Here is a 17,484-nt window from a genome sequence, read left to right on the forward strand (position 1 = left end):
TTGAAGCAATTCTCATGCCTCAGCCTCCCAAGTAGCTGGGATTACGAGTGTGTGCCACCATGCCTGGCTAACTTTTGTATTTTTAGTAGAGATGGGGGTTTCACCATGTTGGCCAGGCTGGTCTCAAACTCCCGACCTCAGGTGATGCACCAGCCTCAGCCTCCCAAACTGCTGGGATTACAGGCATGAGCCACCGTTCCTGGCCCCTTTTTTGTATTTTTGAAAAAAATTTAGTATTGTATAAAGATATTTGTACTACCATAGGAAATACTTGCTTATTTGCTTGTAGTTAGTTTTCTTATTGTCTATTTGTACATTTATAAGATGCTCAAAAAGTGAAGTCATTTCTTCCAAAATTTTTTTTCAGTTTTTCCTTATATGACTTTGTAATTCTATGCACAGACTAAGTGTTCAGCAAATGTCATAAACAGTTAATGAGGGCCAGGCACAGTGGCAGTAACACATGCCTGTAATCCCAGCAATTTGGAAGATGGAGGCAGGAAGACCTCTTGAGCCCAGATGTTCAAGACTAGCCTGGGCAACATAACAAAACCTTGTCTCTACAAAAAAAATTTAAAAATAAGCTGGGTGGTTGTACATGCCTGTAGTCCTAGCTACTCAGGAGGCTGAGGTGGGAGGATCACTTGAGCCTGAAAGTTTGAGGCTACAGTGAGCACTAATCTTACACTCCAGCCTGGGCAACAGAACAAGACCCCATCTGAAAACAAATAAAAACAATTATTGAGCACCTGTTATGTGTAAGCTTCAGACTAAGTATTGTGTACATAGAACGGAGTCTAAAAGATTTTAAAAAGATGAGTCATTATAAAATAATAAGAGTAGATAGCATATTATAATTTTTAAAATTAGTATTATAAGAAATGAGTCCAGATGGCAGAAATCATAGTGGAACAAAGTTTTTTTGCATCAAGTTTTGTGAATAAGTGGTGATAGAGAGTTGAGATATGATGAATGTTTTGTTCTTGGTTTTAAACATCAAAATCTAATTTTGGAAGAAAATAATTTTGTTATAAGGTTAGGGAGTTGCTCACAGAATTGAAGGAAAGGCCAGAAAACCAGGATCATAAAATGACAGACACCAAGGAAAGGCTAGTAGCAGAGATTACAGCTAAGGTTTTGCTTCAAAATAGTCTGATTAGAATTCAATTACTGGCCCAACCGCTGCTGAAGATGGCTAGAAGCCATTGTCACTATCGCTGAATGTTACAACTGTGACTCAACTCTCAACTTTGTGTCAGTTACTGTGCCATTCATTAACAATTCAAAGACTTGGGCAGGAGCATAAAATTGGTGTTACCAAGGTTATATACACCAGCAATCAAGTTGAGAGAAAGCAAATATCCAATATTTAGCAAAATATCCAATATAATGCATCTTGAAGACTTGCCTCCCACAAACACTCATATAACAAGGAATTCTCGCAAAATATAAATGAATTTTTGCATTGAGAAATCAAAAAATGACAAAATATCCGATAGACTCCACTTGTTTGCCTGTCCAATATTGATATGGTTTGGCTGTGCCCCCACCTAAATCTCATCTTGTATTTAAATTCTAATAATCCCCATGTGTCATGGGAAGGACCAAGTGAGAGACAATTGAATTACAAGAGTGATTTCCCCCATGCTGTTCTTGTGATAGTGAGTTCTCATAAGATCTGATGGTTTTATAAGGGGTTTCCCCCGCTTTTGCTCTGGACTTCTTCTTGCTGCTGCCACGTGAAGAAGGATGTGTTTGCTTCCCTTTTCACCATGATTGTACGTTTCCTGAGGCCTTCCCAGCCTTGTGGAACTGTGAGTCAATTAAACCTCTTTCCTTTATAAAAATTATCCAGTCTCAGATATTTCTTCATAGCCCTGTGAGAACGGATTAATACAAATATACACAAAGTTGCAGGCTGGGTGTAGTGGCTCATGCCTGTAATCCTAGCACTTTGGGAGGTTGAGGCAGGCAGATTACTTGAGGTCAGGAGTTCAAGACCAGGCTGGCCAACATAGTGAAACCTCGTCTCCACTAAAAATACAAAAGTTAGCCAGGCATGGTGGTGCACACTTGTAATCCCAGCTATTTGGGAGGCTAAGACGAGAGGGCTGCTTGAACCAGGGAGGCAGAGGTTGCAGTGAGCCAAGATCCTGCCACTGCATTCCAGCCTGGGTGACAAAGTGAGACTCCATCTCAACAAAAAAAAGAAAAAATACACACACACACACACACAAACACCCACCCCTTCTCATGAGAACCCTTCCTCCAAAAAACTATTCCACCTTATATCATAGAACAATTTCTTGTTCATTTGACCCCTCCTTACAGGAAGACAGTCAAAAGCCTCATAGGTTACTATTGTATTCAGTGCCATATCCAGGATCTCAGGAATTGTCCACTGTGCCCTGTTCTATAGTAATTCCTTCACAATATTCTGTAACCCATGCCCTACATTAAAGTTATAAAGTTAGCCAAATGTTTAAAATCCTATATACAATAATGAAAGAAATGAAGAAGAAAAACAGGAACACACATGCCATAAGAAGGAAATGAATAAAGGTTATGGTTCTTAATTTTTTAAATTGATAAGGCTCTAGGCTAATATTTGACTTATTTAGTTCAATATCTATTCCATGTTCCCTTGGCTTGCAGCCAGAACTCTAACAAATATAGGGTTTTTTTAATCAAGTAGACTAACCAAAACTTCATTCCTGAGGGCTTTGAGCCTTTGCTAATGTAAGGTGTTATAATATTCCTCTAACTAAATATGAGAGTCTAACATGGAAACAACTCAGACCTTTATCCACATTCCTTCTGGCTTCCACTGTATTGCAGTAACTGGATTTCCCATTGGTGGGTGGATTATTAATCACTCAGAATACCCGTTTTGCCTGTTTGTCTAGCAATATAAGGAACTTTAAATGGCCAAATGTAGTCTCAGCTTCAATTCAATAACAGCACTGTATGCAACCCTATGGAAGTATTTCTCCTTCGAGTACAAAAATAGGTTGCCCGTGGATATGGGAAGAACATTTTTTATGAGTACGTTTTTGTGAGTAGAATTATTTGGCTAGAGGCTATATTACATGGGGAACTTTAATAACATACAAGGCCGCAGTAGTTAAAAGCCAGTGTCTTTGGCAGCCCTTATGAGGCAGAGGTCCATAGGGTACTGGCAGAGAGAAGTCTTGTTTAGTTAATAACTCTTTCCTTTTGAGAAACAGCTCTTTCTACTGGGGCATTTTGGAGAATGAACACCACATCTTAGAACTCCAGGTAACCCTGTGACCTCAGCTGTCCATTCTGAAGCAGGTGTTATCTGATTCACTTTGTCATCAGCATAGATGAGGGTTTTTCAACCTTGGCATTATTGATATTTTGGACTGAATTATTCTCTTTGCTGGGGAACTGTCTTGTGCACTGCAGAATCTTTAGAAGTACCCCTGGCCTGTTGACTAGCTAGCTGCCAGTAGCATCCCCCAATTGTAACAATCAAAAACATCTCAAAACATTGCTAAGTAATTAGCTAAATTACTATGTTTTGCCCCTGGAAGGCAAAATTGCCCTTAGTTAAGAAACACTGAAAGAGAGGTGTCCTTTTAATTTCGTTGTCCTGAAGTTATGAGTAAGTTGTATGATCAGATTCCCATGCTGCTTCCCACTATCATGCAACCTCTCTTCATTCAGCCCGCGGCCTGGCCTAATGAAGATTTGGTATAGATAATCAACTGATGTTGAAACTCAAGCCCGATTTATAGATGACTCTGTGTAATATGTTACTACCAGCCAAAAATGAGGTAGGGGGCATAAACCCCCATTCATAGGTGACAGTAAAGTGCAGTGAAAAAGAAAATCCTCCTAGGGAATTCAATATGAACTTTAAGCAGTTCATATTGTTGTCTCCTGGGCTAGAAGAAATATGGTATGAAATAAGGATTATACATATTCGAGGAGAGTTAACTAGTAGTTTGGCTGGATTGCCAGGGACTTGACAAAGGACTGGTGTCAACTTAAGAAAGGTTGGGAAGGGATATATAGACGGATCTCTTTAAATGGACCCAGAAGTGAGAATATTTATGAGCTATGTGAATGCTCACAACAAAGCCTTCATTGTGAAAGAGGTTCTAAATAATCAGGTGGATAGCATAGCCTATACTGTAGATGGTGGTCTCTCTCTGTTAAGTCAATGCTTAATGGGAGCATAAAATGCGAGGATGGTGGGATATTCTTCAGATGGACCCGCACTTTCAGAGGCTTTCCTGGCCACTGCTGCCTTTCTATCTCTGCTGCCCCACTCCCACATCACCACCATCTTCTCTCCCTTTCCTTCTTTATGGCATCGTATCTTGGGGGATGAGCCAGCTACCTGATAGCCAATTAATTGCATTAGACAAGGTAGCACTTTGCCGTTTTGTCCCCACTGGTAGACATATTATGGTCTTAGATTTGCTTTCCTTGCCTCTGGCAGCCCCACTATTTACTGCATAATTTATACATTATCTTGGATTCCCACTACATTGCTCTGGCCAAGGAACTCACTACCCAGAGGAGATAAGACAACGTGCTCAATTGCTCAATTCTTTTTTTTTTTGAGACAGCGTCTCACTCTGTCACCCAGGCTGGAGTGCAGGTGGAGTAGTGTGATCTCATCTCATTGCAACCTCTGCCTCCTGGGTTCAAATGATTCTGTCTCAGGCTTCCAAGTAGCTGAGATTACAGGCAAGTAATCTGGTGTATTTTGTATTTTTAGTAGAGATGCAGTTTCACCATGTTGCCCAGGCTGGTATTGAACTCTTGACTTCAAGTTACCTGCCCGCCTCCACCTCCCAAAGTGCTGGGATTACAGGCATGAGCCACTGCACCCGGCCATGCTCAATTCTTATTTTGTTGACTTCTCTTTTATAATGCACCTTAAATACTGAAATTATCTACTCAAGATTTAGTTATTATGCTAGCTGAGAGTTAACACTATGATGGCATCTTTCTGGATGCAATGTATGTTTTTATCCAAGAGCTGATTTTTGCTGTTTCCTCCCATGCCCATATTACATAGATTCAAGAATCAAGACATTGTCAGATGTTTCTGTTACACCCACTGACCCAGTAATAAGGTTTTTACTTTGTGTTCCTCTGACTCTGAACTCTGTTTTAAAGATTTTAGTACTTAAGGAGGGAGTTCAAAAAGAAAACTGGTTCAGAAGAACTGGAAGTTCAAACTGCCATCTGGTAATTTCAGGTTCTGTATGCCATAGATAATCATGCAAAAAAGAGGGTCACCATATTAGTTGGGGTGTTCTAACATTACAATACAAATGCTGCCGCATAATAAGCAAGGTAGAATATAAAAGGAAAATATATTTGTTCTCATACTGCCATATACAGTGGCAAAAGATGAACTAAGAGCTTAAATGTGTCAGAAATAAAACTTTGGTTACTATATTAGGGAAGAAATGTAGTTAGCCAAGGTAGGAGCCAAAGCAAAGACAAAATAGAATATATGTATATAGAAAGGAAAGTGTCATGACCAAGTGCTTGCTTAAATAAATAAGACAGTAACTTGGATCTGTATTTTCTTGCTCTTTTATATAAAGTGTATTTTAACACATTTCCCATTTTTTTGTCCTTTTTAAAAATATTGTTCTAGTTCACATAAAAAAATCAATGTCCTGTCTTAATAAGTATTAAAATGCTAGTATAATTTGAAGAATATCAATAAGAGTATGTGACAAAACTAGAAGGGACATAATCTGAAGGTCCTGGCTTTGGTATTGGATGTAGTACATAATGGCTACATTGTTACATATGATACTGTTGTAAGTTTAAGGGTCAAAACAGAAGCTGACCAGCAAGCAGAGTGTACAGTGATTATTTTGTATTCCCAGTTGTTTGATATCCATTCAAGCATCCTAAAAGAATTTGGGATGCTGCCTTCAATTAGAGAAGCCAAAGGAGTAGGCACACAGTCTGATTTTGGCCAATTGGGCACACTCTGCAAGGGTCCATCTGTATATATTATCCTGACCAGGCTATTCCCACTATCAGACAGTCCCTTTGCTTCATCCTCCTTGACTCTCTGGCACTTTCTAGGCTCCTGCCCACCAGTCCAAATACCCTTATCCTTAGTCAGATGGTGTGACGGTTAATATTAAGCGTCGACTTGATCGAAGGATGCAAAGTATTGTTCCCGGGTGTGTCTGTAAGGGTATTGCCAAAGGAGATTAACATTTGAGTCAGTGGACTGAAAGAAGCAGACCCACTCGCAATGTGGGTGAGCATCATCCCATCAACTGCCAGAGAGGCAAGAATAAAGCAGGCAGAAAGTGGGAGAAGCAGACTTGGTAAGTCTTCTAGTCTTCATCTTTCTCCTGTGCTGGATGTTTCCTGCCCTTGAACATCAGACTCCCAGTTCTTTGGCTCTTGGACTCTTGGACTTACACGGGCGGTTCTCAGGCCATTGGCCAGACTGCAGGCTGCACTGTTGGCTGCCCTTCCTTTGAGATTTTGGGACTGACTGAGCCACTACTGGCTTCCTTGCTCCTCAACTTGCAGATGGCCTATTGTGGGACTTTACCTTGTGATCGTGTGAGTCAATTCTTCTTAATAAACTCCCAGCTGGGTGTGGTGGCTCACACCTGTAATCTCAGTGCTTTGGGAGGCCAAGGCAGGCAGATCACAAGGTCAGAAGCTTGAAACCAGCCTGACCAACATGGTGAAACCCCATCTCTACTAAAAATGCAAAAAATTAGCCAGGCATGGTGGTACATACTTGTAATCCCAGCTACCTCAGGAGGCTGAGGGAGAATTGCTTGAATCCAGGAGGCGGAGATTGCGGTGAGACAAGATCTTGCCACTGCACTCCAGCCTGGGCAACAGACAAGATTACGTCTCAAAAAAAAAAAAAAAAAAACTCCCTTTCACATATACATCTATGTATCCTATTAGTTCTGTCCCTCTACAGAACCCTAATACAGATGGTTTCTGGCACTACATAATCAAGAGAATGGGCAGAAATGGGAAAACAGACAAAAACAGAAAATCTCTTTTTAAATTTGACTTACCAGAAGTCTCTCAATCACGTATTTTCAAGGAGACTACTTTTAGTATTGGATATTGTCCCCACTTCTTCAGTGTGAATCTCCATTGATTGTATCCTTATCTTTCCTGTTTCCAATCTTTCTTGAGTTTGTGGTGGGGGTGGGGGTGTTACTCTGCTGCTTGTGCTTTTAATTTGTATTCTTAGCTCATTAGTTTTCAACCTTAGGTGTGTCCTGATAAATGTATTTGAAGTTATAAATTACCTTTACAGTGTTTTTTCTAGGTCCTACAAATTCTGGTGTGTAGTATTCTTCCCATTTGACAGGTAAGGAAACTTAGCATTTCCCAGTTTCCTTAGCTGTCAAATGGGAAGAATAATACTTAACAAGTATTATTAAGTAACGGTTGTAGTTAAATCTCATTACCTTATATAACTAAAGAATCATAACTACAGTAGCATTCTGGTAACACTTAAAAAGACAGAACTGAGTTTTGGGAAATAATAAATTCTTGATGAAACAGTAAGATTAATAATAACTAGTTTAATTTATTGTAAAACATCTTTGAAAGTCCCTGAGACTAATCATTAGCCACAGGAATACTTACACCCTGCGTATCTTTCACAAGTAACTAAATGGAATACTGTAAGCTACACATAAAGAGATGAGATCATCTGAGTCAGTTTCATAACAGAGATGGATTCCAGCTGCTAGATAAGCTCATCTTGACTTGTTTTGTTGCAAATGACAAAAGCCAATGTTAACAGCAAAGGCCAAAAAAGAGAAATTTACTGGCTTATGTATCAAGAGTGGCAGGATTTCCACTGGGCTTCAGGGACCAGGGGAATGCCATTAGCAATATCCCTATCAGCCTTATTCTTTTCCACTGAGCCTGGCTGAACTATGAGCTGCCAGCATTTCCTGAGCTTGTATTTTCCCAGCTTCATCACATCTTAATTTCAACTTGAAAAATCCTGGGAAGAGACATACTTCACTTAAGTCATGTCTCTATTATATTCATTGTAGCCAGGCAAGATGAGATTAGGATTAGCTCAGCTGGAGTTAGGTAACTACCTAGACTAATCACTCTGCTTATGAACAATTTATATTTGGACCCTAAGTCAGATTGGAGAGGAAGGTCATTTCCCAAAAAAGGGGAGTAACAGTCCAGAAGAAATAGGATTCCAGACAAGTATCTTACTGATACATATCTCTCTATATGTATCTATATTAATATATATCTTGTAGGTATAGTCGTGTTTGGCTTAATGATAGGTTTTTCTATTCTGAGAAAAGCGTCATTGGGCAACTCCATCGTGTGAACATCAGAGTGTACTTACACAAACCTAGATGGTATAGCCTACTACACACCTAGGCTCAATGGTATAGCTTATTGCTCCTAGACTATAAACCTGAACTGCATGTTACCGTACTGAATATTGCAGGCAACTGTAACACAATGGGACTTGTGTCTAAACAGAGAAAAGGTACAGTAAAAAATACAGTATTATAATCTTATGGGGAAATTCATTGTCATATATAGTTTGTTGTGACCAAAACATTGTTATATGGCACGTGACCGTCGAGGGTCCACATATCTCTAGAGTCTACTGTTAATAATTTTCTTAGTCATTAGACACAAAGAAACTGGAGGGAGCTACTCACATTGGTGGTGGATGGGAACACAGAGGGGTAGAGAGGAGATAAATTGATTCTGTTACTTGTATAGATCTCTGCAATGCAAGAGCCCTTTGGGGTTTAAGGGTGTAGGAAGGAAGGCAGGAAGTGAATATAGAAACTGCAACCACCACTCTGGTAGTAATACTTAAGCCATGGGATTGATATTTAGATACATACATACACACATACCCCTCTTCAGATAATTTAAATTGGAGCAGTATTAGTCATTTCCAACCAAAGAATTTTGAATAGTAAAAGAAATGCTAGACTTTTAGAAACGTTGTTTGGTAACAACATACAGCAGATAATAATGAAACACACTGCACAAATTCATTTCCCACTTAGCCTGAATAATCAGTTTGACTACATCATGGTTTCTTATTGTAAGTTTTCCTATGGCCAGGGAAAACAGCTTTGTAAATAGTCTATCTTTCTAAAATTGAAGTGACTTTCTAAACATTTAAAGTGTCTAGTAACAGAAGGGAACAATTAAGGCTTAATTACTAAGAAAACAAAACATCACAATTAAAGAAGAACTTTTAAATAGGAAAATTATAAAACTATATGAACTATATGTCATTTTTAATACATAGTATCAAAATACCTCTTCTACTTTAGTAACTAAATTTTTGAGATTAAGAACAAACTAGTTCAATCATTCTCACATACAAAAATTTCATGTTTATATTTATTAAAAACAAAATAATGCAAGTTCTGTTGAAGTAACAATATATACACCAAGATAAATATTTGAAATTGTGGAAATAGAAATAGTAAAAACTTCAAATTTCTCAATATTTTAATGACTTAAATAATTTACCTTTTTTCAGGCATTTTTTTGTATTAAAAAATACACGTATTTAATTTTAAACTTAGGTCAATGTGCTTTTTTTTAAAGAAAAACAATTAGTAAAAATGACAGGTACTAGGTTTGCACCAGATAAAAAAATAATGTTTACAGTTGTCTAGATGCAATAATTTTAAAAACATACAAATTCAATATGTAGTATGAAAATACATTAAAACACATAAGGAACTATGCCTCATAAAAAATATAAATGCAACTTCTATTACTTATATGAATATCAAAAATTAAATATTGATTTAAAAGTAGCTTCTACAAAATGTTGGAGTAGTAGGCATTATTTGCTTCCTAAATGTACAAATAAGTATTTCTAGCTCAACTCAACAGAAATATCAGTATTTCTTGGCAGAAAATGTAGTATATACATGAAAAGGCAAGCACTGTCCTATATTCAAGTTTTTGAGTTTGATTTCCATTAAAATGTTTTCTGTAGCTTGTAAGAACTACACACACAAAAGTAAAAAGATGAGGTAAACATCTTATACTTTGAAGAAAGTATTTAAAACTTAATACTCAGATATTCCCAATTAATCTGGTATCTTAATACTCAGCTATTCTAGAACAATGCTTTAGAAGATCTTCCATAGTGATGATGATTGTGACACATATCTGAACTACATAATGAACAGCAGGTTTCTCAGTCTTCTGAGTAGACAATGATGCTCTTTCTTGTTATTACAAAACAATCACGATTAAGTGTTGCCAACAATATTGCTCCAGTGTGGGTTTACATGAGGCACCATGCTACAGTAAGAGCAGCTACGATGCCATTCAAAATCGCCATGCTATAGCCCATGTGGAAAGAATGTCCAGTCAGTTTCCTAGAAAAAAAGAAAAACACAAATCAAAAGAGGAAAACGTAATGTGGTATAACAAAGACACCAAAAGTTTTCATCAAAAATACTTATGACCTTGGAGCATATTTCCCAAATGTTCACATATGAATACAAAACTTAAAAAAAGAATATTGGGGCCGGGTGCGGTGGCTCAAGCCTGTAATCCCAGCACTTTGGGAGGCCGAGGCGGGTGGATCACGAGGTCAAGAGATCGAGACCATCCTGGTCAACATGGTGAAACCCCGTCTCTACTAATACAAAAAATTAGCTGGGCATGGTGGCGCGTGCCTGTAATCCCAGCTACTCAGGAGGCTGAGGCAGGAGAATTGCCTGAACCCAGGAGGCAGAGGTTGCGGTGAGCCGAGATCGCGCCATTGCACTCCAGCCTGGGTATCAAGAGCGAAACTCCGTCTCAAAAAAAAAAAAAAAAAAAGAATATTGGACATCTGAAGGATGAATAGTGGATAGATCTTATTAAATTCTGTGTCAAAACTGTACTAGTTAACAAATACAGTTGTTTCAATTTCATTACTGATGAGTAATGCTGAGTTTCATCCCTATATTTCTTTACTGTGTTTACTTGTCTCTGTGTGTGCCATAACCTAATTCTAAGGTATAAGTCTTGTTATATTACAATATTACAAACATGTTCTTTCATTAATTAGTGGTGTGTTTCCCTGCTCTCTGTTCTTACTTTAACTTAAAATACATATTATTTCAAGTATTTCTTCTGTATGTACCATTTTTAGTTATATGAAGGAACTCCCTTTGTCTTTTATAGATATTTCAGCTATCAATCTAATGTTACTTAACTGAAGTGGTTTTCAATGAGCTCTTAAGAATCAGCAAAGGCTCATCTCGTTTTATGATTGCTAAGAGTGCCAACTAGTTTAATAACTCTTATGTGCATGGATATTCCCTGACATTTGTTTCCTTGATCTTGTAATAGTCTCACAATAGTTCTTCCCACTAACTGTATTGCAATAACACTATTTGCTTATCCAAATAAGAATGAGACATACTAAAAAGAAAAGAAGGTAGTGTACAGTTGAGACTCTCTATAAGGCAGAACAGAATACTCTCCTTACTGGAGCAAACAAATTGAGGACATACAGTAAGGGGCACTAGCAGAAGTAAAAGCCAGAAGACAAAAGCAGTAAGGGCCCTGGACTGAAAGGGTCATAATACCATATACTCTCCTTTTCTAAGGAGTGGCCAAAGCCAGAGAAGTACTTAGCTCTGAATTAACACTTGAAGAGTACCTCATATAATTCCAGTCGCACGATATTTGTGGCAGAGAGTGAAGAAGGTACATTCTTCAAAGGACAACCCCTTGCATTCATCTGAAGCTACATAAGACCCTGATGCTGCCTGACAGTCCCCTGTTCTGTTCCATGGGAGTTATTATTTACTCTTTCCACTCAATTTCTTTTTTTTCTTTTTTTGGAGACGGAGTTTCGCTCTTGTTACCCAGGCTGGAGTGCAATGGCGCGATCTCGGCTCACTGCAACCTCTGCCTCCTGGGTTCAGGCAATTCTCCTGCCTCAGCCTCCTGAGTAGCTGGGATTACAGGCATGCGCCACCATGCCCAGCTAATTTTTTGTATTTTTAGTAGAGACAGGGTTTCACCATGTTGACCAGGATGGTCTCAATCTCTTGACCTCATGATCCACCCGCCTCGGCCTCCCAAAGTGCTAGGATTACAGGCGTGAGCCACCGCGCCCGGCCCCCTCCACTCATTTTCTTTACCCAACCAGGGCTAGTCTAAGAGGCTTCTCATGTGCTAATAAGAGTTAATCTACCTGGCTACATTACCTACCTACATCATAAAATAGGTACAATAAATGCTTTTTCTCTTTAAAAAAGAAATTCCTCAAATATATATTGATCATTAGTGAACAGAAACCTAATCATAAAATTGAACAATCAGCATTATCATTCATCATAAAATATTTAGTGATGATCCAAAAAACTTTTAAATTAATACAGTTGGTCTTCCGTATCAGTGGGTTCCACATCTGCAGATTGAACCAAGCAGGTAGAATATATTTGGAAAAAAAACATCGTATCAGTACAGAACATGTGTAGACTTTTTTCCCTTATCAATCCCTAAACAATACAACAATTATTTATATAACATTTACATTATATTAGGTATAATATTATAAATAATCTAGAGATGTTTTAAAGTATGTGAAAAATATGCTTAGGTTATATGCAAATACTAAGCCATTTTGTATGAGACTTTTGAGTATCCTAAGATTTTGATACCTATGTGGAATCCTGGAACCAATCCCTCACAGATACAAAGGGATGACTGTACTCACCAAATGAAGTTAATCATCGAAAGATTTCTAGAGTTAATTTTTCTATTTTACTAGTTTGTGATCCTCACAATCCCACAAAAATAGAAAGCCTTTAAAGTTCAGTTTACTAAGCCGACAACTACAATGTGAGTATAACTGAGTTTTACTGAGATGTATATGCTCAAATATTCAGTGACTTCCTTTCTAAGCAGGCAAAGCAATGCATTTTAATGGCAATGAAAAAATGCTTGTGAGTCGTCGTTCCTTGTCCTTCTGTCCTCTCAGATGTACCATATCCCCACTGCGAACACTGTAGCAATTGTCACAGACTACTGCTAGGCAAAGGACTTAAATCTTTGAAGAATCACTTGCTTTAATTTAAAGCTTCTTTTCAAAATATTCACCATGATTTTCCTCTTTGGGGGAAGACACAGACAATCCCTGCAGGCTTTATCTCTTGTGATTCTAATTGGTGATCTCTAAAGTCTGTTAATAAAGACTGAAGGAATTATGGTTCTCTTTTGTCAAAACTCATCCCTATATAGGACTTGTTCAAAATTGACTCAAGTAAAATGAAAATATTATCTTCAATTAAGGAGTTTAATATCTTCAATAAATGATTATTAAATAGTGTCTACTTCATCCACTCTGTATACATGCATTTTACTTTTTAAATTAAAGCATATCAGTAAAACGCAGATGTCTAACATGTGTACACACATCGATGAATTTTAACTGTGGTTGACTCTCATACACTCACTAACCACATCAAGATAGAGAACATTCCTGGCACTGCAAAAAGCTCCCTTTTAAATACTCAACTTACCTCCTGCATATCTTGAGGTAACTGCAATACTGAGGGCTGTCGCCATGATTAGTTTCACTTGCTCTTGAAACTACATCAATATGACATCATACAGTATATATTTTTCTGCGTCTGGCTTCTTTTGCTCCAGGGAAGTATGGGCCCTAGACTGAAAGGACCATAATACCTATTTCCTCTCCTTCTTTCCTAAAGAGTGGCCAAAGCCAGAGAAGTACTTAGCTCTGAATTAACACTCGAAGAGCACCTTATAAGGATTCTAGTTGTACATATCTGTGGCAGAGAGTGAAGAAGGTACATTCTTCAAAGGACAACACTATGCTTTCATCTGAAGCTACATAAGACCCTGATGCTTCCTGATGGTCCTCTGTCTTTGTGAGATTCATCTGTGTTGTATGTTGTATTAGTTTGTTCTCTTTTACTGCATTATATACCAGAACGTGCTTACCCATCTTACTACTGGTGGGTGTTTCCAATTTGGGGCTCCTATACATAGAGATACTATGAACATGTCTTTGGTAGGTGGTGGGCATCTGCACTTACTTCTTTTGGCTAGATCCTAGGAGTAGAACTGCTGAGTTATAAGGCAGATATAAATTTGGCTTTAGTAGAAAGCATGAAACATTTTCCCAAAACAGTTGTACCAATTTATACTTCCACCAGCAACATATGAGCTTAAGTTACCACATTATCATGAACACTTGGTATTATCTATGTTTTAAATTTTAACCATTTTAGTGGGTCTGCAAAGTATGTTGTAGTGGTTTTATTTTTCTGATGACTAATGTACTTACTGCCCACTCAGCCTCTTTTCTGATGTCTGTGTTCAAAACTTTTTCTCATTTTTTCTATTGCTTTATAGAGTTCTTTACATATTCTAGATACAAATCCTTTGTTAAAGATATGTGTTGTGAATAATGTTTATGGCGTGTTTTTTTTTTTTTAACTCTTAAAAAGATCTTTTGATGAACGGAAGTTCTAAATTTGATTACAGTCCAAATAATATTTTTAAAAATAGCTAGTGCTTTTTTGGTGGCTTTTTCATTAAATATTTGACTATTCCAAGGTAATGAAGATAGCCTTTATCTTAATAAGGTTTTAGTTTTCTTCTTTTGACATTTAGAGCTATAATTCATCTCAAATTAATGTGGTTTTTTTTTTTGTGTTATAGGACAACTGAACACAAAAGAATGAATTTGGTCCTTTACCTTACACAATACACAAAATATACTCAAAATGGACCAAAGACCTAAATACAAGAACTAAGACTATAAAACTCTTAGAAAGAAACATAGGTGTATATCTGCATGATCTTGAATTAAGCGACAGATTCTTAGATATGACAACAAAAGCACAAGAAACTAAAGAAAAAAATAGATAAATTAGATATCATCGAATTAAAGACTTTTGTGCTTCCAAGGACATTATTAAGAAAGTGAAAACCCGTAAAATGGAGGTAAATATTTGCCAATCATATATCTGATATCTAAGATATAAAATAACTCTTATAAGTCAAAAATAAAAAGACAAAAAGTCAAATTTTTAAAAGGGCAAAGGATCCCAAAAGGCAATTATGCAAAGAAGATATACATACAAATAGCCAGTAAGCACATGAAAAGCTGACGATGTTCAGTATCATTAGTTATATGGAAATGAAAATCAAAACCACAAGAGATACTGTGTATCATACTAAACTTGGATGGTTATAATTTAGAAAAAGAAAAAGAAAACAAGCATTGGTGAGGATGTGGGGAAATCAGAAGTCTTATACATTGCTGGTGGGAATGTAAAATGATACAGCTGCTGTAGGAAACAAGTTGGAGGTTTCCTAAAAAGTTAAACATAGAGTTAACATATGGCCCAACAATTCCACTCTAGGTATAGCTCCAAGAAAACTGAAAACAAGTTCACACAAAAATCTGTATGTGAGTGTTCATAGCAGCATTATTCCTAATAATCAAAAAGTAGAACTACCCAAGTGTCCATCAACTGATGAATGGATAAAATAAAAAATGGTATATCCATATAGAAAATAATTCAGCCTTAAAAAGGAATGAAGTACTGACATATGCCACAATATGGATGAACCCTGAAAACAGTAGGCTAAGTGAAAGGAGTAAACGCAAAAGACTACAAATCTGTATGATTCCATTTATATGAAATGTCCAGAATAGGCAAATCCATAGAGATAAAAAGCAGACTATGGGTCTCCAGGGACTAGAGGGAGGGGGAAATGGTGGAGTGATTGCTAATGGGTATGGGGTTTTTATTTTGGAAGGATAGAAATGTTCTAGTATTAGATAGCAGTGATGGTTGCTGAATATTGTTACTCAGTAGTTTTTAGCGAAAATATTAAAAACTACTGAATCATTTTAAAGGAGCAAAGTTTTATGCTATGTAAATTATATCTCAATGAAAAAAAAAAAACACTTTACTGTTAGACATTAAAAGAGGACCTAAATGAAGGGAGGTATCTACCATAACGTGGGAATACTCAACATTGTAAAGGTATCAATTTCTTTCTTTCTTTTTAAAAACAAAACAAAACAAAAATCTATAAATTCAATGAGATCTCAGTAGTAGTTCAATAGGATTTTTCTTGGTAGAAAATTGACATTTTGATACTAAGTTCATCTGATACAATAAATGTGCAAAAAGAGTAAAGAAATATTTTTAAAATTCAAATTACAATCTAAAAGCAAAGTAATTTTAAAAAGAAGTAAACTAATACAGAAATAAAAAAGACACTGGAATAGGCTACAGCATCTAAAAACACATCTATGTTTCTAAGTGTATGTATGTGGGTGGTGGTGATGAGATGCTGACAAATAAGGCATTTTTAAGTCAGAGGAGCAAAATCTACAATTATTTCTTTACAGGGTCCTTCCTCCATATTCCTAGGAATCAGTTTATTTAGCAGTATAGGAGTAATCAAGATTCAGCTTATTTTCAAAACAGCTGTCATATCTACATGGAGTAAAAAGAACGGTGGGTTCCTTTCAGTCCTCTGGTTTTATTTTTTTTGAGACAGGGTCTCACTCTGTTGCCCAGGCAGGACTGCAGTGGTATGATCATGCCTCATTGCAGTCTCCACCTCTCAGGGATCTGGTGATCCTCCCACTTCAGCCTCCCAAGTGGCTGGTGAGGAAGGAGAATAGGGTCTAGAGGCAGGGAATCTAAGGCCAATCTGTGGTAACTTCCTAAAAGAGAAAACACTAAGGTCTGGGGGCAGGAAATCTAAGGCCAATTCATGATAATTTCCTAAAGTTCAATCAAAGGGAAAACACCTACGTCTAGGGCAGGAAACCTAAAGCCAATTAACGCACACTTCTTAAAGCTAAACCAAAAGGAAAAACCCCATCTCCCCACACTAGAGTAACAAAGGATCAAAGGCTGTTCTCCCTACAACCCTCCCACTTCCACTACATCTCAGATGGAAAGGGCAAACGCCCTGTCACCTCACCCTTTAATTAGCAACAGACCAAATTCTTCATCCACGTAAGGGACAGATGATACGGACCTCAAAAGGAGTACGTAAAACCAAGAAAACTTTGTAACCCGGCCCTTGAGCTGCTGGCTTGGGCCCAATTCCACTCCATGGAGTGCTTGTCTCACTTTAATAAATCCCTGCTGTCCCTGCTTTATTCATGTACTCTGTTCCTTTGAGCATTGTTCAATTTGTTCAAAACGCCAAGGACCTGGACAACTCACTCAAGGCTTCCTTCCAGTAACATTGGTACTACAGGCATGCGTCACCAAACCTGGCTAAGTTTTTGTAGAGATGGGGTTTTGCCACGTTGCCCAGGCTTGGTTTCGGTTTTGTTCAGTTTCATCATGAAGTCTACTAAGGATTCCAAAATGGTTCTTATTATTGCAAGTCATAACTTTTATTTTCATACTCTGAAGCAGGAAAACATTGTTAGGCAAATGGCAACAG

At 37.5% G+C, this 17,484-nt stretch overlaps 1 protein-coding gene across 3 annotated transcripts in view; it reads right to left on the bottom strand.

Annotated features, from left to right (window-relative positions):
• Window positions 1–9,387: 9,387 nt before the first annotated feature.
• The window catches only part of ARL6IP6 (ADP ribosylation factor like GTPase 6 interacting protein 6), a 41,747-nt gene continuing 33,650 nt past the window's right edge, over window positions 9,388–17,484 (bottom strand). For 2 of the 3 annotated variants that reach the window (XM_064382767.1, XM_012457058.3), the window contains one exon: window positions 9,388–10,403. In XM_064382767.1, coding sequence (XP_064238837.1) covers window positions 10,310–10,403 — 94 coding nt within the window. In that variant the 3' untranslated portion in view covers window positions 9,388–10,309. The remainder of the gene's footprint in view (window positions 10,404–17,484) is intronic. The other variant, XM_064382768.1, reaches the window with a different exon arrangement.

Source organism: Aotus nancymaae, unplaced genomic scaffold (genome assembly GCF_030222135.1).
Source record: "Aotus nancymaae isolate 86718 unplaced genomic scaffold, 86718_ANA_hifiasm-v0.15.2.pri h1tg000029l, whole genome shotgun sequence".
Lineage (NCBI taxonomy): Eukaryota > Metazoa > Chordata > Mammalia > Primates > Aotidae > Aotus > Aotus nancymaae.